Here is a 19201-nt window from a genome sequence, read left to right on the forward strand (position 1 = left end):
GCAGGGGCCACAGTTTGGGAACTGACTGGGTATCGGTTGGCAGGTGATGAGCAATTGCATTGTGTGTCACTTCTTTTGTATATTCTAATTCTTTTAGTAGTAGTAGTAATAGTAATATTCTCCCACAGCACCTACCTTTTCAGTTCCCATGAAACAGAATGATTGTTCTCCAGTAAGCTGTATGCACAAATTCTCATTAAATTCCTGGAACTATCAAAGCCATGGAGGATGGAACTACCCATGATCATGTACTTTGAAGTTTCTGATTAGATATCTGTATGTGTGCATGCAAGAGAAGGCGTTCTGTTGCACATTTATTTTGCTTGCATTTAGAAGGATTAAGTAAAGAAATTGTTGGGGGGGGGGGCTGTATTGTGAAACGATAGAAGAGAAATTGTAATTTCTGAGACTGTTACACTCTGCTTGTTTTGCTGCAATGCAAGGCAATATCTGTCCTATGGGTCTGAATAGGAGCAGTCATGAATGAGATGAATGATTTTTAGGGGTTGTCCACTATAGTCACAAGAGGTACTTCTAATATAAAATGTGTGTCTGAGCCATAACTCTCCTCTGAGTTTTCCCAAATGATGATGATGATGATGATGATGAAGATCTAATAATTATTCCTGGCGTAGCTAATTTTTTTGTGGACAACCATCCTGGCCTTCAGCCATGAGGCCAGATGCAACTGCTTCCAGGTAGAGTTGGTAGCTGACCATCTCACAAAATAGTAAGTGTAGTTCCTTGGACCTCTTTCTCTTCCATGTTTTAGACATTGCTTTTTAAATGGATGCAAAGTGTCAGGTCCAGAGATTAAATTCTTGCTCATAAATAAATGAAGTGCCAGCTTTCAGATCACGGAAGTACAAGCACCATTTTACACTCGCAAAATTCCCCTGTTCTCAGACTTGGACCATTGGAGAGTCTTCTCTGGACAGTAAATATTAATTATTTCATTCTGTCTGAAAAATGATTCTTCAGTGGAACAAGATAAAAATCTAGTTCTCATTTTCTTCTAATTTTCAGGAATTGAATTAGTTTATTCAGTTTGCATTTAGTTGCGAAAAGTTGCTTCCCTTGGCTGCAGGAAATACTTATATGTGAGTAAGAGACGGAGGATAGCCAATCTCTTTTTATATATTTACCACTGTCATATTTTCTTAAAGGAATCTACTATGAGGAATTGAAAATAGGACATTATTTTTAAACCTTTTGTCACTTCAGGTGACTAGCTCGAAGCAACTTGGTATGCTTGCCTTCAGCAGCACTTACAGTTGTTTAAATGAAAAATGAAAGAGTCAGAATCTAGCTATTTACCACGGGTGTCTTCACACATAAGTTTTTTGCCTTATTAATTCAGCTACCATCAGTTGCAGGTGACATGCAGGAAATAAGTTTTCTGGAATGCTTAGAAGCAAATCCTTTTCTGTTCAAGCAATAATTTTCATTTGTGGAGCCACAGAGGTCACAGACACTTAGGACTCTTGGATTGGTAATGAAAATGTTAGAACATTCTAAGATCAATGAAACTTCAACTTCTAGATTGCAAGGGGTTAAGTACCTTTCTGAAATCAACATGAAAGAGTTGATTTGAGCCTATGGTGGTGTAACCTTCATGATGTTGTCATCAAAACCACTGTTACAATAGTAAACACTGATTTATTTGTTCAGGGTTCTTAAAACATGACATTGAAAAGGTGAGAAAAGTGCCATTACAGAAAAAAAATCTTAATTTAAAACCTTGTGTATTGGCCATATGCACTTTTTATCTGAAATTTAACAAAATGATCATATTTAATGTGTGCAGGATACAGGTTATCCTCAACTGAGAGTAAAAGATACAAGTTTTGCACTTTCCCAGAGATATCTTAATACAAGTATCTTGACGATACTTGAACACCTTCCTTTATTTAGAAGGGAGAAAGTAAAATTTCAGATCTTTTCACAATCTTAAAAGGGGAAAGAGTCACCATCCTGTCCCTTCTCCCCAGAAGTTTTGTTGTTAAGAAGGTAGCAATAAAAGAATGGGGAGGGGGAAGGGAAAGAGAAGACTAAGGTTGGCTTGGGAAAAGCAAGTATTGTGTTAGTGTTTTCTGGTTTCAGAAGCAGACCGGTTAGAAGACCGCTTTGATACCTTTCAAACATTTTGGTTTGCTTAGGAGCCCTGCCCTGCTTCTGGAGTCTACAAGTGGCAAAACCTGTTGTAGGCTCTATGGACCAATTCTGCTCCACCTTACTTAAGTCCATTTCTAAAGGGAATAATGGGCAAAACTGAGATGAATAAAAAGGCTGTATCTTCAGAGAAAGAGCTCTCCATGTTGTTTTTCCTCAGGAATTCTTTGCAGAGAAAAATATAGCTAAATATGGTTCTAACAGAAAATATAAGCATTTAAGGTTGCATTTCATCATTAATACACATATTCTTAGGATGTGTTAGCTGGATACAGGTTAGTCCAACACCCCTGAGTGGGACTGCTGACTACTAGCATGTGATTTTAAAATAATTTCAGCCATCATATCAAACTCTTGCTGATCACAGTTTGCAGGAATCTTCTGCAGCAGTAATGAGAGGGATGCTAAAATAGATTTCTTAATGTAAGCACTCTCTGAAAAGACACACACCATCTCTGTGATAGTTCTAAGAAATATTAATCATCAGTGGTAACACTGGAAAAAATGCTGCCCTAAAAATGAAGAACTTCAGTTAGCAATGTGTGCAAGTGCCTATGATTTTAATAGCATATACTTTGAATCCTTAGTGCTAATTAATTTTCCATTTGAGGTGCCTATAAATTGGTTAAATTTTGACACCTTCTGTGCCTTCATTTTGGGGGTATACCTTCCCGTCAGTAAAGCTTCTGAGTAAAGGTATGCACACACCACACAAACACATTCAGACATTTAGTTGTGGATACATTTTTAGAACAAACACCCACTTAGAAAAGTGACTTGCATCTCTGGAGAAATGGTGTGTTGTTGTTAAAAGGAACAGTGACTTGTAGAATGACATAACATGCATGACCTTAAAGCAATTAAGTATGTGTTGTATTGTGTTACTGAATTAGCTTACGGCCACTAAGGTCTTTTTCTTTTTTTTTAATGGTTTGCCTTTTTTTCCCCAAAAAAAAACATCAAAGGCTCCTTATTGTCTTTCATAAATTAAACTGTTATTTTCTATTTATAGACATGGAGGAAGGAGCGAGAACTTTTAACTTCTCTTTTAAAATAATCCCATTTAAAATAAGCACTAAGACTCTAACTAAGACCAAAATATGGTCTAGTCCCTGAACAAAAACTGATGATCCAAAGAACTGAAAATATTTTGTTAGTAGTCCTAGGTAAAATTGTATGGGTGCAAGGGTTTTATAGTGCTTCAGTTTCAATTGGGTGTTGTTTGAAGACTTCTAGAACCAAAGGTTAAGAAAATTGTAGCCTTCTCACAATTTCTGGATGCTGAAGAGGACCGAAAGACAAGCTGAATGTATGTGGACTGCTTTGTGCAAATTCTGTCAAGACAATTCTAATGATTTTTGCCAGGAAGATAGAGGATAAAAAAAAAAAAGGAGATTAATTGTACTGTGCCTCTAGAAAGAGTTTGTCCAAAAGATCAGCTCTAGTACTGATCTGCATTGGTATCTCTTGTAGCAGTATTAGTTTCCTGATATTTTTGCTATGTTTGGTTGTGAATTTTTGTTAACAATGAGCAGCAAAGAAAATTATGAAGGGAAACTGGGAAAATATTAATGTAGGCCAGTTCTCAACAATTTTGACCAGACATCTAAATGGCAATATTCTTAAGTCAAACTTGGCTATTTTCTGAAACAAAGTTGTTTCCTTCTCATTTCTGCTGCTGATCAGTAGAAATATTCCTTTCAGTCCCTTCTGATCAAGACTTTCCTCTGTAAAAGATGACTGGAAGAGTTTAATATAAATAAGGTATGAAAAACACATATTGAACAAATATACTATTACTTTCTACAAAAAAAAAGTTTAGAAAAAAATAAAACCCCCATAAACCCCTGTCTTCAATGCCTGTACCATTAAAAACTGCATTTGAATGATTTTTCTGCAGACTTTGGAAACAAAGATATGCAAAATATCTTTTGCATATACATATTTTGCATGTACACTTCACATTAAAGTAAGTATTTTTGTAGAATAAAGTTTGCTAATGTTTAATAATAGGAGACTTAAGCTGTGTATGTAGGATAGAAATAAATAAACTCCTCCATGGCTTTGCAAGGGAACATATCGTGTGAGGCAATTACTAATGCTAATAATATTCTTCAACTGCTGTGCTGCTAATAATAAAAGAATGGAGACTGTTCATAGTAGAAAGGAATTCCTGCCATATGCAACAATAGAAATAGCAGTAGTAATGAAAGTAACATTAGAGAAATGTAGACTTCTGTGAAAAAGTAAAAAACTTTCACTGTAAATATGGCTGATTTTCCATTTTAGAGCTTAAATCCATCATAAACCAAGACTGAACTCTTTTAAGGTGGTTGCTGAAAGATACTCTAAGTCCAGCAGAGCAGACTTAAGAAAACCTGAGGGAAAACAATAAGAAGCAGGGGTTTGTTAATTTGAAAGGTAGTGGAGCCAAAGGAGAAATTACACACTATATGCTGTCTGAAAAGAATAGAGTTGGATCCTTCTAAAGAGAAACAGAACAAAAGGCTCTGCCATCAAAAGCTAAGATGGTACAGCATCCTCAGCTGTTGAGTGTGTCACAGTAGCTGTCTTGCTGTGACCTAATGCTGTGACTTCACAGGTGAATGCTGCATTGATCTGCCATGTCTGTGCTGGAACAGCTCTTCCTGCTGATAGGTTCATTATATGTTAAAAATACAAAAGCCAGTAGAGGAATGTGCTAAAACAAGTGATTTGAAATCAAAGGCAAAAATCTGTTCATGCAGATGTTAGCTGCAAGAATTAAAATTTCCACTGGGACAAGGCTCATAAATTAAATCACAATAAAAGCTAGCTCTCCAAGGCACCATGGTTGCATATTAGCCAATGAGCACCTATGAAAAAAGAATTATGAATGTGAAATGTCCAACAGTTTTACTCCCTGCTACTCCTAAGGAAATAATTTCTATTCTAGTAAACCAGTACCATGAGGACAATGAGAAAAACTTGTCAGACTTCAAATGTCTTCTTGGTTATAAATAGTGTGACAAGTAGAGAAGGAAATAAAAAAAACAGCAAGCACCTATTGCATGCCATTCTGCAACTGAAGGAGGCAGGGCTCAGTGACTTGCACATTTCCTCTCATTCATCTATGCCCAGCTCTTACCTAACTCTATTTCAGTTGATATAGAAGCAGGGTCATTTTAAGTGCAGACTTCAAAACAAAAAGGGAGTACATGTAGCTATTGCTGCTCTGCAATGCTGGACTTAGACCTGCCTGTATACTGGCAAGAGCTTAACAGCCGCATAAAAAGAGTTGCTTGGTTTAAGTTCTGAGACCCTGGCAATGTAACTGTGAATTTAGAATCCTATTCATAATATAAATATATCAATACATCTATTGGTGAATGACCAGAAAATATATTGATTAACATTCAGAAATTAAAGGTTAGCTATTGCTGTCAGTATGTATTCTCTGATATATAGAGCTTATGTAAATACAAAAAAAACCACATCTCAAACTCTGAATTATTCAGTGAGGATGCCTGGGATTATGAGCATTCATTTATGTAATTCTACACTAAAAACTTTTCCTTCTTTGTCTCACCTCCCCACAAAACCCCCAAATCAGAAACTTGAATTCTAAGGTATCAAAAATTGGAAATTTTCCATGACTTTGTTACAAAACATCAAGAGTCTGCTCCTTCTGTGGACTCGATGTGTAAAACAGTATCTATGGTGAGCCAGTCAGTTGATACCATCTACATAAATCTTATCCTGAAGAGGCTAAGACTGGTCATAATGTTTTGCTTATTTATTTACTATCCTAATACAAAGAAATATAATAAAATTACTAGTCCATTCTGTGACAGTCTCTTTTATCATACAGTATTCAGCAATATTTTTTTAGTTCACGATTCATAGTATGTTCTTATTCAGAGTAACTATTAATAAGTAATCATTCTATTAAACCTACTGGGTTGTTTGTTGGTTTTGTTGGTTGTTGTTTTTCCCATACAATCTACATATTTTATTTTCTAAATATAATTTTTACTGACTTTTTTCATGGAAAGATTGCTTAATATGACTTGCTTAACAAAGCAGACTTACTGTGGTTTTGTCAGTTTACTCATTGCTCTCACTATATAATAAAGCTGTATCTGTAACAACTCTCCTTCATTTTAAGTCTTAAACTTTCACTCAAACTTCACAAGTAAAATGTGAGGATTAATTAGTTAATACTGCAAAGCCAAATTGTGATTCTGGTAGAGTTAATATTAAAGAGCACAATTTTTCACTCTCTTTTCCTCTTTCCCTTTTATGTTAGACTACATATTACAGCTTAAGATCTTGTAGCTGAGACCATCTCAGCAGTCATGGGAAGTGAGCAACACAATTTTCTGCTGTTGACCTATCTGCACTTTTAATACTGGAGTGAGAAAAGGGACTTGTGTTAGCTAATATTGAACCAATATGCTAGGTGTCTGTACCCTGTATAGGGGATCACAGACTGTCTGTTTGATTTGAACAGAAATGCTACAATATTATTTATTTTTTTCTCTTCTTCTACCCACTTCTGCCTTTAGGTAGTCTCCAGAGTGTAGAAAATCAAGATGTTTTCTATTTATATGCAGCTGATGAGAATATAAAAATAAATAGCATCAGTTGGGCAGACTAATAATTTTCTTCTGCCCATGGGAAAAGGTTGTAAAAGGAAAGTCTTACTGCTTACAAGCTCTGGAAGGCTGGTGGTAACCAGTGGAAGTGATGGGGGTGGGGATGCTGTTGTTTTGTTGGATTTTGGGTTTTGGATTATTTTTTCCCCTCTAATATTAACAACTTGGTGGAATGACCATTTTTTGCTTAACAAAGAAATTTGTGATGCCTTGAGTGTTGCTGGTTTGGTCTGAGCTAAAGCATACTTAAAGCACTGGCATGTCTTCTGTGGATATACCTGGATAAACTTTTGGGGAATCTCTAAACCACTTCTAGAGCAGACTTTTTTGAGACCTATCACAGGCACAGAGCAGGGAATTCAGAGTGTTTTTTTTTACTTATGAAGGCTGGGTTTGGAAATCATCTGCTTTCCCTCTGCATTATTTCCCTGGGGTTTTAACAACGTAATTTCTAATCCCGCGTAGTAGCACATTTCCCCACAGAACATCCTAGCTAGAATTGTAACACACCAGCTGCCTTTGAATTCTTAGGGAAACTCTTTAATGCTAGTTTTCTTTGAGTAAAAGCTGTATTTATCTGTTAAAAAATTGTTTTTGTAACAAAAGCTGAACAGAACTGGTGTTGGTACTTACAAGAGCTAATGTCTATAGCATTTTCTTCCAAATCCTCTTAGCTGTGTGTAGAAATGTTTGTTTTCTCATCCTTTTCTTGCTTTGGATTACATGTTGATTCAGTGCAATGTTGGTGCATTGTAGTAGCAAGACTGGTAACATCTTTAAGCTAAGATTTTCAGGGAATATTGTAAATTAAGTCACACAAGAGCCGCAGAAAGTAAATCACTAATACAGGTAAACAAAGTGTTTGAAACATGTATCTTTATGTTCCCCTTGAACTCTGAAGACACACAGCAAATGACTTTTTTATTAATTTATTTATTACTTTAAAAATTCCAGATATTTCTGTGTATGAATACTGCTGAAAATTTCACTGCAGTGCTCAACTTTATTATCCATTTTATTCCTGCTGCAGAGGATTCTCGCTAAGTTTTTAACTATTTCCACTTACCATGAACTGTTAATTCATATTCCTCCCCTTCAATTAGATTAGAAGTAAGACGTAATGAAGGTCTTTGGGGTGCACTAGCATCTGTTAAACTATGATCTTTTGGCAGGAGATTTAACCTAGAGGTTACAGTAATGCTGTTGATGAAATCTTAAAAAACCAGCACTGATATTAGGAATCCTCTTTATCATTACTCTTTGTAGGGTCCTGATTGAATCCTACTGCAGAACATCTTTTCTATATAAGATTAATTTCTCCTTAAAAACTAGCAGACATGTAAGAGAGAGTCAGAGCAGGATATGTAACTTCATAAAGAAGGATATATTTGATTTGTAGGAAACCAAAGTGATTGATTCATAGAAGTTTACACTTCAGAGGTTTACTGAATGATATGTCATGGATAAATACCATTTTTAGAGTCTGTACTCTGTTCTGTAGTACAATGTATCAGAGTATGTTTGAAGGGCCATTTTTCCACAGTGTCATTTGTATACTGTTTAGTCCCTCTGTATTTAAACACATTGCATGCATGCCTGGGACTGTGACTGGGCATTTAATAAAGGCACCTGTAGATTAAAGTTAGCATATGTATCAGTGTGGCTAAATTTGCAAGACTTTTCTACATATATGCTGAAATGACAAAATATGTGCAAGAATAAAATGTTCTAACTTTCTTATTCTACTTTGAGGATAAACTGCTGTTAGGAATTATACACCTACATAAATATACAGTGGTATTTATATTCAGCTCACGTTTTTTGTTCTTTGTGGAAAGAGCTTTAGACTTGGTGCTGTGCTCAGCTATATTAAATCCTATACAGAACACACTTTCCACTTATTAGTTAAAACAAGAGCATCTTGAGGACTAATACCTGCAATACCTCTGCTAAGTTGGGCTCTGTGTGATAACATAGTGAAAAGTAGGGATAGGTGTAATAGAATAGTAACTGATATAAAGCTAAGGGGTAATTTTGGATTCTGAAGCTGAATTTGAGCTTGTAACCCTCTAAATGTGAGCTGTAAAATTATTTAATATTTTGTCCCTCAGTAGTGTGGAACAAATGTTTGTGATTGCTATCCTGTTTGCAGGCTCTGCTTCATTTTAAGGTATTCTGTTGCACGGTTTTGATTGTATAAAACTTAATTTCACAAATCCCCACCTTCCTAAAATAAAATAGGATCTGAGCTGATAGATACAATCTTTCAATGTGTGTTATTGCAGATTGCATGCAAAGGATTAAATTTACTTTTATAAAGACATAAATAAGAAGACTATCTTAATAACTCAAACAGTTCTGCTTCTCAGCATTAAGTTTCCTTGTAGGTGTGCTAAATGCTTTTAACTTTCTCAAGAACAAAGTGACGACAGCCTGCTAAATATATGTAAAAGATACTGCATTTCATCTTAAAAAGCTCATCAGTGGAAAGTCAAAAAACTAAGAAGCTTTACTGAAGTGGTATTTCCATTATTTCAATACATAGCTATATGGTTAAAAACTAACGAAAGTAGTTACATCTTTTCCTCTGTAAATATTGCTTTCCGTTCCATAATATCAAACCATTGTTTGTGGTTTGTCATATTCATCTGTGGCATGTCTATTTGTAACTAATTAGAGTAAAACATTGTAAAAAAAGGGGGGGAGGGAGTGGGAAGTGGAAACTGGTATTTCCACCAAGAAAAGTCAGATGAGTTAGTTTCTCCAGTTCAGTTTGAGAGGTTACTCAAAATTCATATTAAAGTATAACAAAACCATAACTTTCTCTGTTTGTATTCTTTTCTGATTACATTTAGAAAAGTACCTGTGCGAGGAGATACGAACTTGGGTACAACTTCTGGCTATATAATTGTTCATAATTAGGTGCTACACATCCAGTTTTAGCTCAGTAAAATGCTTGAGATTTCTTGTGCATAATAATTTCTTTAAAAATATTGCAAGTTCTGAGATTTTCCTGCTGGATGCCAAATAAAACAGTTGCAACCAAGTTTTTATTGTGGTTTGGTTTGAGGGTTGTTCTTTTTTTCCACCTACTCGGAGGCCAGACATGAAGCAAGCAGCATTAGTTTTCCTCCAAAGAATAACTGAAGTTAGTCTCACCAAAATTGAGTCTGAAATGCAGAAAGCTAAAATATGGCTGCTGGACCTAATTTTTTTAAATAACAGTAAGATCAATTCAAATATAAGTGAGAAATTCTGCTGATCTGCAGACTGGTATGAAGACTGAATGCATTATTTTTGTAGCCTGTCCTTCTGTCCTTGAATTGCCCTCCTGGCAGTTCAAAGCAAAATAATGGTGCGAGTTTTTCAGTGGAGGCTTCTTAAGGGTTGATGAAATTGTATAACGTTTTTCGCAAATCTTTTCAGACATGTATTCCATGCTCCTTTTAAACACAGAAAAAAAGAGAAGACTTCAGACGCTATAGCTGAAGTGTTTATACACACAGTAGTTTAGTTAGTATACGAATAGTTGGAAAATTACTATGGTGTGCTTTGCTTATACAGAAATCTCTAATAATAAAATACATCTTTTTATGGATTACATGTATAGCTTGTGACTATAACACCATAAATTACAGTATATTATAAACATCTATATGAATCTATAATGGTATGTTATGGCAGCAGAGAGATGACGTATGTGTGCTATAACTGGGTGAATTGTCCCTAATCATCTCTCTCTAACCAACCTAATTCTTACTGACTGCAATCAAGCCCACAAGGAATGATCTAATCTGAGATTAAACAGTTTGTAGCAGATGTTTCTATATTTTTTTTATTCCTAACTTTAAATGCCAGCAGATTGGCAATCTGGAAAATAATAAGAATAAAAAATGCTATCAAAAAATGTAGGCCTATTTGTCTTTTATAATGTTGCAGAAGGTCACACTACAAAGTTTATAAACTAGAGGTTTGACCTTGCTTCCTAATTAGGATGATAAAAATAAAGCTCAAGGGTATATGCAAGGTTATCATATATGAGGAATGTTTCTGGGTTGGATAGCCTTCATAACATGCCTTCTGACAGCATTTTTTATTAAAGGCATTACTAGTGATCTTTTGAGGATATATTGCTTTGCTTTTATTGCAATTGCTTTGCCGTAGATACTTTAGTAACATTTGGTGAGAAAATATGTTGAAATAGCCAAGAGCCAATGGAGAGTTAGAATCAATACAGAAAAAGGAAAACCTCCCAGGATTTATTGTATCTTGTGATAAAGTTTTGGCCCCACATCCCAGAGCTTCTGACAGAAACAAGTAATCTCATGCTCCTGAGCAAGGGCTACACGTTATTTTTGCTACTCCTCCTATTTGGGGGTGGGTGTCAGATGACTATGGAGGATCTCTGTTCTGTTGCTGGGAGATACATGGTATGGTAAAGGAGCAGAAACTGACTTCCATTCCCTGCTACTCTGCACTCTCTGCACTAATTCAGGAGCTCAGTGCTGTGTGGTAGTGTTCCATCCCTTGCTTCTTCATATGGATCCAAACTTGCCACCCAAATTGCACCCACTTAGTGCAGTGGAAACTGTTTAAAAAAAAAAAATGAGACAGAGAAATCAGTGCTGTTCCAGACAGGGAAAACACTGTTTGTAGGGCACCTTAATTTCAAAGATGCTCAGAAACCTAAGTGCAGGAGGAGAGGCATTCCTTCTTACAGCAGTACTTGTTTCCATCTTTTTAATGCAAAGTGCTGGTAACTCAGGCATGTGGATTGCATGGGTGAGGTGTTTTGGGGTTTTTTTTTTTTTGGTATGTATTGATTTTACCCAGCAATAGCTCCTATGCTGTAACATCCTCTTTACCTGAGGCATGAATTATTTTGTCTTTCCATTTTTCCTCTTTGGCCTTTTTACAGATAATAGCCACTTCTAAAATCTCTGAAATTTTACTTAAATGCTTGACAAGTGTAGTTCCAAGGAAGTGGTAAAGTGTCACCCCTCATCTTTTCTCCCTTTGCCAAAATACACACAGAAAAATCAGAAAGTGGTGGGTGTTAAAACAGTGGTTAAATATGGCTACTCTGAGTACTATTTTTATTTTTCTTATAATGAATGCTACATTTTTTAATTAGTGAATCAAGATTGTTTTTTTTTAGCTCACAGTATACTGCATTTCTCTCACATAACCCATAAAAAGCAATATCCATTTTTAATGGAGGTAACTAGTGAAGTAAATTTGAACAAATTCGTTTTTTAATGCATACACTGAAGATATTGACTTGTTTAACAGGAGAGCACTCTGCATGGAAAGTCAGGGAGGAGACAAAAACTAGCTTTCCCTACAGTTAATAAGATGTAAATGTGGGACTGAATGTTATTGCGTAGGTATCTTCTGGGAAAACCATTTGATGGGTTATGCTAGCAAAATAAAACAATGCAGGAGTGGTGGTTTGGTGCCCAATCCTGGTCACTGCTGAGTTTCTGCTAGTGACTAGATGCTGACTCACTACTACTTCTCTCAAGAGACAAATGTTTCTACAGCTTCTGGCAGAAAATCAAATGATTTTCCAGTATACCCAAGCAAGAGATTGCCATTCATAGTGTTTTTTGGATAGGCACAGGGGGATTTTAGCATATTAAGTGGCTTGAAAAACAAAGCTTATAGTGTTGTAACTTCCTTTTTTTTGGCATTATTAAAACAAAATTTTTTAAAAAAGTATGGGGGGCAGTTGTTTCTGGTTGGATTTGGGGTTTTATTTGAGTGTGAGGTGGAATTTCTAGAATAATGTGTAAAGACTTGTCAATGAAAATCCCCTCTCTAAATATTAGTGATGACTGGCAAAGCTTTATTAGCTGTTGCAATGGATAAATAGAAATGTTACTCTCAAAAGCATCTATTCTAAATGACTAGGAAAAGTCTTTACAAATCTCTGGAAAATTAAAAGTCATGCATAAGATTCCCACTGTAAACCAATTATTTTAAATTATTTTAGAAAAAGGAAAATGTTTTTCTTCTTTCTAAAAACCTAATTTAACCAGTGGATTTCCTGTAATATGTCTTTTAATGGATTTATTATTAACAACTAAGGCAACAATATAACAGAACTGTATGATATGAGCATGCAGAATAATCATAGAATCATAGAATAGTTAGGGTTGGAAAGGACCTTAAGATCATCTAGTTCCAATCCCCCTGCCATGGGCATAATGACCCATTCAGAGGCCAAACTTTTGCCTGTATTAGTCAAGAATGTTAAAAAATCTGAAAGTGCTGGAAAGAAGAGCTAAGAGGTGAATTAAGTAGAAGGAAAAGTAAGAAAAGATTATGCAGAGATTTTCATTATTAATTGATCTATTGCAGTGTTTGAATTAAAACATAAAAAGAGGGATCTCTAAAGATATTAGAAATGGTGCAGCACTGAAAGTTCAGTTTCTGAGTTGAAAGATTCCAGAAATCACTTGGGGGTGATAAGGTGTCGTGGTTTAAACCAAGTCCGCATAGCTCGTTCACTCACTCCCCCCCTTTGCTCCACCGACTCCTGGAGAGTTAGGAAAGAGAATCCAAACAATGTAGCCCCCACGGGTTGAGATAAGAACGGTTTAATAGCTAAGGCACAACACAAATCACTACTGCCATTACTACTACAAATAATAATGATAAAGCCAATAACAAGTGAAGAGAATACAACACCTCACCAGCTACTGACCCATAACTCACCCCACCCTGCCCGACCGAGCACCGATTGATACCTCCTCCATCCCCCCAGAGCTCCAGCCCTTCCAGCTCTCTCCCGGTTACATCCTGGGTATGACGTGCTATGGTATGGAATACCGCTTTGGCTAGCCTGGGTCAGGTGTCCTGCCTCTCCTTCCTCCCGGCCACCCTCCTTCCTTGGCAGAGCATCAGCTCAGAAAAGGCCTTGGACAAAACCAAACATTTGAGCAGTAACTCAAAACATACTTGCTATCAGCAACCGTTCCCAGCCCGAAAGCCAAAACACAGCACTGCACCAGCTACCAAGAAGGAGAAAAAATGACTGCTACTGCTCAAACCAGGACATAAGGTTATATTATTCCAGATCTGGAATAATTTTCTGTTGCTGATGGGATGAGGCTGCTCAGAGTCCAGCCTTAGAAACAGAGATTATGGTCCTCTGCAAGCTTCTACATCGTAGTGAAAATCGTTCCTGTACAATATTGCAAGAGGCAGCTGAATTGTTTGACACCAGACCATAAGTGTTGCAGAGTTACTGCCATCATTTAGAGATATATAGTTGCACAGGTTGTGGGATTTTGTAAAACAGAGAGCATGGGTGTTCTTTAAAGAGGTTCTGCAATACCATGGACTCAGCAGGTAATATCAATAGAAGCCTTCTCAGGTTTATACTGAACAAATTTTGTCATTTAAATTGATATTTTAACAAAAGATAACCTAAACATAGCATTTACTTAATACTATCTTTCTGAATTACTCAAGGAAAAAGCAATGGGATTACCCTCAATACAAAATTTTTAAATCATATTCATTGAGTAGTGAGTGCTCATTCAAGATGGCTGTTAAACTGATTAAATCAAAGAATCATAGAACAGTTAGGGTTGGAAAGGACCTTAAGATCATCTGGTTCCAACTCCCCTGCCATGGACAGAGACACCTCCCACTAAACCATGCCACCCAAGGTTCTATCCAGCCAGGCCTTGAAAACTGCCAGGGATGGAGCATTCACAACTTCCCTGGGCAACACATTCCAGTGACTCACCACGCTAACAGTAAAGAATTTCTTCCTTATATCCAGTCTAAACCCCTGCTGTTTAAGTTTCAACCCGTTACCCCTTATCCTATCACTACAGTCCCTAATGAATAGTCCCTCACCAGCATCCCTGTAGGCCCCCTTCAGATACTGGAAGGCTGCTATGAGGTCTCCACACAGCCTTCTCTTCCCCAGGCTCAACAGCCCCAACTTTCTCAGCCTGTCTTCATATGGGAGGTACTCCAGTCCCCTGATCATCTTCGTGGCCCTCCTCTGGACTTGTTCCAACAGTTCCATGTCCTTTTTATATTGAGGACACCAGAACTGCACACAATACTCCAAGTGAGGTCTCACGAGAGCAGAGTAGAGGAGCAGGATCACCTTCTTGGACCTGCTGGTCACATTCCTTTTGATGCAGCCCAGAATACGGTTGGCTTTCTGGGCTGCGAGTGCACACTGAAGCTGGCTCATGTTCATTTTCTCATCAACCAACACCCCCAAGTCCTTGTCCACAGGGTTGCTCTGAACCTCTTCTCTAAATGATCACTTAAATCTCATAGGAAATGCTAAGTATTAGGGAGACAACACTTTGAGGGCTTCTTATTCTCTCTGTTATTAAAGGCCTGATGTTGTTTTCTTTCACAGTGACTACCCCAATTATCTGAGGACTTTAGAAGTCTTTCAGAAGTTTTGATTACAGCCAATGGCATCCTAAAGTAGGCCAGGGATAAAAGATATCTCACAGTTCGTGAATAATTGAGTAAGCTTCTGTATAACAATGAAGTGCCTTATGAAACGCAAATGTTTGTTTGCTGTGTGCTCACATCTGCACCTATTTATCTATATTTATAGGTAAATTCATATGCTAATGCTTTTTCAAACACTGAGATACAAACTGTCTGTTGGTGTAATAAGGGAAAATGCTGCTGAAATGAAGTGAAACTGTATACATTTATACCAACTTTTAAAGTAGGTTAAAAAAAGCAAAATTCAAATGTAAGGATGTACCTTTGTGTATGTATACACTACATCAGGAATCCTCTTTATCCATTCCAATCTTCAGATCTCTCTTCTCCCTAAAGGTCTGGAAAAAAACCCCGATGTCATTAAATTGAAGGAGTAACAGTCTAAAGGTAAAACTTAATGGTTCTTCTTGTTTTTCAGTGTTCTCCTTTAAAAGTTAGGCTTCTTCATTCCCACAGTCTATGCGCTGAAGCCTTTGAATTCATTCCAGTACTGAAATCTGGGAAAAGGCCTAAAAAGTATCATCCTTAAAGATCACTAGCACCTTGCTCACTAGTAAAAGGGTCAAGGCCTCCCTCTTGAATTTTGTTACTGTTGCTGCAAAGCTTCAGACTTGCTTCCACGCTGTCCTAGATGGATATCCAGTGGAAAAAGACTGAAGTTGGCATTCAGGAGACCCTGCTTATTTATCACTGAAGGGATTGCTTTGGTGTATGTATTAGATGACCTTTTACCCTTCATGAAGCTTCTTAGTCAACTAAGACAAAACTTCTGTAACCTGATCACCAGTTGTCAAAATTCAGGTCACCTGTAAAATGTGGATTCTGTGACTACTGAAACCCACCACCACTGATGACAGAGTCTGTAGGCTCATCTGTTTTTTCTAAAGGGAAGTCTTGGAGGACCATTAAGGGAGGATAATGAAAATAAGGAAATCAATAAAAGATTTGAGATTAAGACAATGGGTTTACCCTCATAAAAAGATTTATTAGGAAAAGACTTTCCACAGAGGAAGAGAGATGAACTGAAAATAGTGATGGATTAAAAAAAGAACAAAAAAAACCCAAAAACAACCCAGATCCCAGAAGAGCCATGAATATTATTCAAAGCGATACTTTTATTATGTCCCATTTGAACGTTTGGGGATATTGCTTTTAGTAAAGTCAAAGTAGTGTGGATATCCTCTACCTATGTGTAAAGCTTTTCACACCATAATGTTATGAAGCATTAATATGTGTTAATCAGAAGATAACTGTGGGAGCAGTGCTGTTGCTTTGATAAATTGCAACATTGCCAAGATGTTGTTTGAAGAAAGTACTATCCAATAAAGATGGTTTATGATGTCCCACAGTGTAATGTGTTTTGGTTTTTTTTTTCCAAAAATATGGTATTGTCTTTGCTTTCCCGCGGGTCAGGTGAAGTAATTTCTGAGATAGGAAGTATAGTTGTACAGTTGCCTCTTTACAACCTTAGTAGAAAAAGCCTAAAACTTGTATGCCTTCTGAGAAGTATACTTGCAGGGAATTTCATTAAATGCTATCTTTTCTTCCAAAAGTCTTCATAATCAAACATATTGATACTGTAGTTCAATGGTAGGTTTTTCTTTAAAAAAACCCTTCCTTTGCATGGTAACACTCGTTTGAGATAATGGCAATAGAGTAGTAGTCAGCATTATTCTATCAGAATGTAGTTAATTAAGCTTATTTTTTATAATGACAGTATATGTGTCCTTGAAATAACTACATAAATATCCATAAGTTATTGTTTATAAACTGTGCTAGTACTGAAAAAGAAAATGAGGGAAACTGTTTTCATAGATTATAAAACTAGGTTAATATTGAATCCCTTACTTGCATAATGTAGTCCAGATGATTATCCTTAATCAGCTTCCCTTTAAACTGCATATGTATTCTTCTTTGATAATTCAATCCTGATTTATAATTTCTTGTTATAGAAATGCTATCAGAATACTTGGTAAATAGTCTAATAAACTACCCTTGTTGCTGAAAAGCACATTTTAAACAAAATCTAGTGTATTTCTCATAAAAATGAGAGGATAATATTGTTTTGGTTTGTGCTTTCTGAAGGATTTTATTTTTCACAACATGCTCTCAAACTTTAATAACCTTTGCAGTTTTTCCTTAGAAAGTTTATCATTTAATGAACTGAGAGAGCTAGATGTTCTTGTCCACTAATGGTCATATTGGTGTTTATTTCAGCCTTGTATTCTCTTTTCTGTGCATACAAGTTTATGCTAAGTGCTTGCTGATTACTGTATTCTGTTAAAAACAAAATTTCCCAGTGGTATGAATACTCTTACAGAAATAGATTAGAAACATGAAAGCTAGAAATGCATGGAATGATTTCTGAAATTTCTCTAATGACAGCCTTATAATTCTTTATGTATCCAGAGTTCATAAATTTACTTGAATTCAGGAACTGTTAAATTTGGCATGCATGAAAGAAATCAAAGGAAGAAAGGCTACAAAGGACTGACAATCAATATGTATAAATTGATGAATTTTGATTACTTGTGTAGAAATAATTGATGTTCTCAAAATTTTAAAGACTTATAAAATACTGTAATTTTAAAATTTCTTTCCAAGTCAGATATAACTGAATGCATGTGGGGTGCTGTCCACCTTTTTAGAAAAGCTAATATGACGCACTGATTTCATTTGCAGATTTTCAGGCGTTGTTGGTTGGTTTTCAAGAAGGCTTCCAGTAAAGGACCCAGGAGACTAGAAAAATTTCCAGATGAGAAAGCTGCATATTTCAGGAACTTTCACAAGGTAAGTCATGCCTTTCTCATTAACTGAATTATAGCCTCTTTATTGCTGTTCCTGGGAAGAGTGTGTTCTTGATATGGCTAGTTTGCAAAGAATATAGTAAAGATCAGGTTGAAAACCTAATTGTTACAATAAAGGCACACTTAAACGTCTATAAATGTCAGTGATACAGGTGAGATATCATGCTGTTTTTTTCCAGATGAGCACAAACCTCCGAGAGTGTGTGAAGTGACAGACCGATGTTTTTTTTTCTTTAAATATTAGTATTTTAGAAGTGTGAAAAGATGGCTGCTTAATCAAATATTTAACTATTAGTTATTACCTGAAAATGACAAACGCCTCTGTCGTAATGGCAACTCTGGTTGAATATGTAACATTTTTCCCACAACTCTTGAAATTTTTCAAGCTCTGTTAACAGCAAGGATTTTTAAGGCTAAAAATTCAGGATTCTGAATGAGATTCTCCCTGCGATTCTCCCCGCTTTCTCTGGCATTATCACTTATGTGATGGAAAGCAAGATATTTGAGCACAGGTTTTTCTTTCTGTCTTACAAGTTACTGTTATCAGCTCCCCAAGTCAGTCAGTAGATTGCAAGTTAACTAATCTTAAAATAGGGCAGGGCTCTGTGCTTGTATTGCTGTCTTCTATCCAGTCACCTTTAGCTTTATGTCTTACCAGCATTAGATGTTACATTAAAACTGGCAAGTCTAAATACAAAGTTGACTTAACCAAGGTCATACTGCAAGCACTGGAAGAGTGTGGATGTAAGTCTAGATCTCTTGAAGGCAGGTCTAATGCTTTTTCTCAAAAAACTGCAAAGGAGCCTTTAAGTTCTAGTAGCCTCTTTATATATATAAATGAAAAATGAGTATATAATAATTGGCATGCAATTATCCTGTGAATGTTTTCTAAGAAAAACAGCCTTGGTAATTTCATACTGTCAAAAATCCAATTTCTGATCTTATATTGTTGTACAGGTTTAGGGCTGACATGTACAAGACTATTAGCACTTTCACAGATGTACCACAGTGGCAATGTTTGCTTCCATGTGTAGGAGGCCCAGTCAAGCAAATGTGATTCTTCTCTTCAGCATAAATTTTAGAAAATGT

General features: G+C 36.3%; 1 protein-coding gene across 1 annotated transcript in view; it reads left to right on the forward strand.

Moving 5' to 3' along the window:
• Nucleotides 1-19201, forward strand: part of DOK6 (docking protein 6) — a 236768-nt gene that overhangs the window by 74211 nt on the left and 143356 nt on the right. The window contains exon 2 of the mRNA XM_034064995.1: nt 17988-18095. Within this exon, the coding sequence (XP_033920886.1) occupies nt 17988-18095 (108 nt within the window). The remainder of the gene's footprint in view (nt 1-17987; nt 18096-19201) is intronic.

The sequence above is a fragment of the Melopsittacus undulatus genome, chromosome 1 (genome assembly GCF_012275295.1).
Source record: "Melopsittacus undulatus isolate bMelUnd1 chromosome 1, bMelUnd1.mat.Z, whole genome shotgun sequence".
In the NCBI taxonomy this organism is placed as follows: Eukaryota; Metazoa; Chordata; class Aves; order Psittaciformes; family Psittaculidae; genus Melopsittacus; species Melopsittacus undulatus.